The 1,914-nt window shown below is 48.4% G+C and overlaps 1 protein-coding gene across 1 annotated transcript; it reads right to left on the bottom strand.

The window, feature by feature from the left end:
* Positions 1–424: 424 nt before the first annotated feature.
* LOC118753492 lies at positions 425–1,336 on the bottom strand. Its single transcript, XM_036488372.1, has one exon. The coding sequence runs from the start codon at positions 1,334–1,336 to the stop codon at positions 425–427; it is 912 nt and encodes a 303-aa protein (XP_036344265.1).
* Between the last annotated feature and the right edge of the window lie 578 nt (positions 1,337–1,914).

Raw genomic sequence — 1,914 nt, 5'->3', positions numbered from 1 at the left:
AGCCGGTGCAAACAGACCAAGTGGGTCATAGATCTTTGATAGTTCAGACAACATCGCTCTTTCTGTTGGCTTACCAGCAATATCCTTTCCGGTAAATTTGGTAAACAATACGTCGTCGCAAGGATTCCAGTGTAACCCCAAAATCTTCACTGAAGGCGCGGCTGCCTCTGACCTATCCGATATTGCCACGGATTTGTACTCACAGGGGTCTGCACTCAGAGTTTCTAGCAAAGGCCAACAATTGGAACTCCATAAGCTCCTCGGCAGAGTCACATCCGGTTGTAATGTCATCTACATATGCGTCGGAGCATAGAGCTCGCGCTGCCAATGAATATCTGCTTCGGTAGTCATCTGCAAGTTGCTTCAAAACCCTCACCGCCAAAAATGGCGATGGAGCTAGCCCGTATGTCACAGTAAGCAGTCGTTAATGAGAAATAGGGGAATCTTCATTTTTGCGCCATATGATGCGCAGATAGTTGGTGTGTTCGGGAGCAACCTGTATGCCGCAGAACATCTTCTCAATGTCGGCGCAAAATACATAACGGTGCTGACGAAAGCGGAGGCAAACTCCAATTAAGTCCCGTTGAATTGGTGGCCCGACTTGTAAGCGATCGTTAAGTGAGAAACCCGTGGCGTCTTTGCCCGAGCCATCAAATACCACTCGGCATTTCGTCGTAGAGCTATTTGGCTTAAGTACGGCGTGATGAGCCAAATATACGCAGGTAGCTGGGTCCTCAACTATCTGCTCCGATGTGAGCACTTCCATATGCCCACGACTTAAGTAATCATCCATAAAGTCAAAATATTGCTGCCTTAATTCCGGAAATCGTAGCAGCTTGCGCTCCAGCGAATGAAGGCGGTTAAGGGCTTGTGGTAAAGTGGCCCCAATCGGCGGAGCGTTGTTCTTGAATGGGTACTGAACCACGTACACTCCATCTTTGTTGCGCCTGTGTGTTTTTGCAAAGTGCTGTTCAGAGGGATCACTTGCGTCGATGACAGCCTTGGGTGGCAGAACGCGGTCCATCTCCATAAAAGAACGAACTAATTCATCAAGGTCTAATTGCGCGTGATGTGCCAAAGCAGGTGTCGAATCTTCGTCAGCAGAACTGTAGGAGCCTGCAATGACCCAACCAAAAACAGCGATAGGAAAGTCGTTACCAAAGAATTTGCGTTCTCCATTGTACAGGTTCCATAGTTGATCCGAGCCAATGATGACATCTATGGCGCCAGGTTGACCAAATGACGGATCTGCTAAAGGCAACTGACATATTTGCTCCCAGGTGGATGAGCTGGTGTTGATCGCTTGCGCTGGAATCGATGACGTTAGTGCACTCATGATTAGCGTAGTGACTTCAACAGATTTGTTAGATGTGCGTGACAGAAGTTGGAGCCTGGCACGACCCCTTGTGATGCCAGCACTGTTAATGGCAAGGCCGACAACTGAAATACGTGCGTGTGTTCGCGGAGCTCCGATCCGCTGAATAAATGCCTCTGTAGCCAAAGTGATTGTTGACCCTGTGTCAAGAAGTAGACGGCAAGTAGTTGTATTGCCCCAAGCATCAACCACATTTGCGAGAATAGTTGGTAGAAGCGTTTGCGTGCGGGTCTGATAAACCTTGCCCAAGGTGTGATGGATAACACCTGCCGAAGAAGGTTGAGTAGCCTTAGGCACCGAAGAAATTCCGCTGCAATCTGCGCTCTCTTTAACTGTGGGGGTGTCATGTGGAGTTTTCTGCTGCGCACCATGAACCAGGGTGTGATGTTTAGCGCTGCAAATTCGGCAAGTAAAACTTGAGGTGCAGTTCTTGACCGTATGTGCACGGCTTAGGCAGTTAAAGCAAAGCTTGTTTGTCTTCACAAACGATCGAAGAGAGTTTAAGTCCAGTGACTTAAACTGGCTGCATGAGGAATTTG

The sequence above is a fragment of the Rhagoletis pomonella genome, unplaced genomic scaffold (genome assembly GCF_013731165.1).
Source record: "Rhagoletis pomonella isolate Grant_MI unplaced genomic scaffold, Rhpom_1.0 Rhpom_scaffold_02538, whole genome shotgun sequence".
In the NCBI taxonomy this organism is placed as follows: domain Eukaryota; kingdom Metazoa; phylum Arthropoda; class Insecta; order Diptera; family Tephritidae; genus Rhagoletis; species Rhagoletis pomonella.
The sequence above is the reverse complement of the archived record's forward strand: the minus strand, read 5'-3'. Positions and strand labels throughout refer to the sequence as shown.

Excerpts from the sequence above, each read along its gene's own strand:
- LOC118753492 (XM_036488372.1), bottom strand. The coding sequence starts at position 1,336 with ATGAGTGCACTAACGTCATCGATTCCAGCGCAAGCGATCAACACCAGC.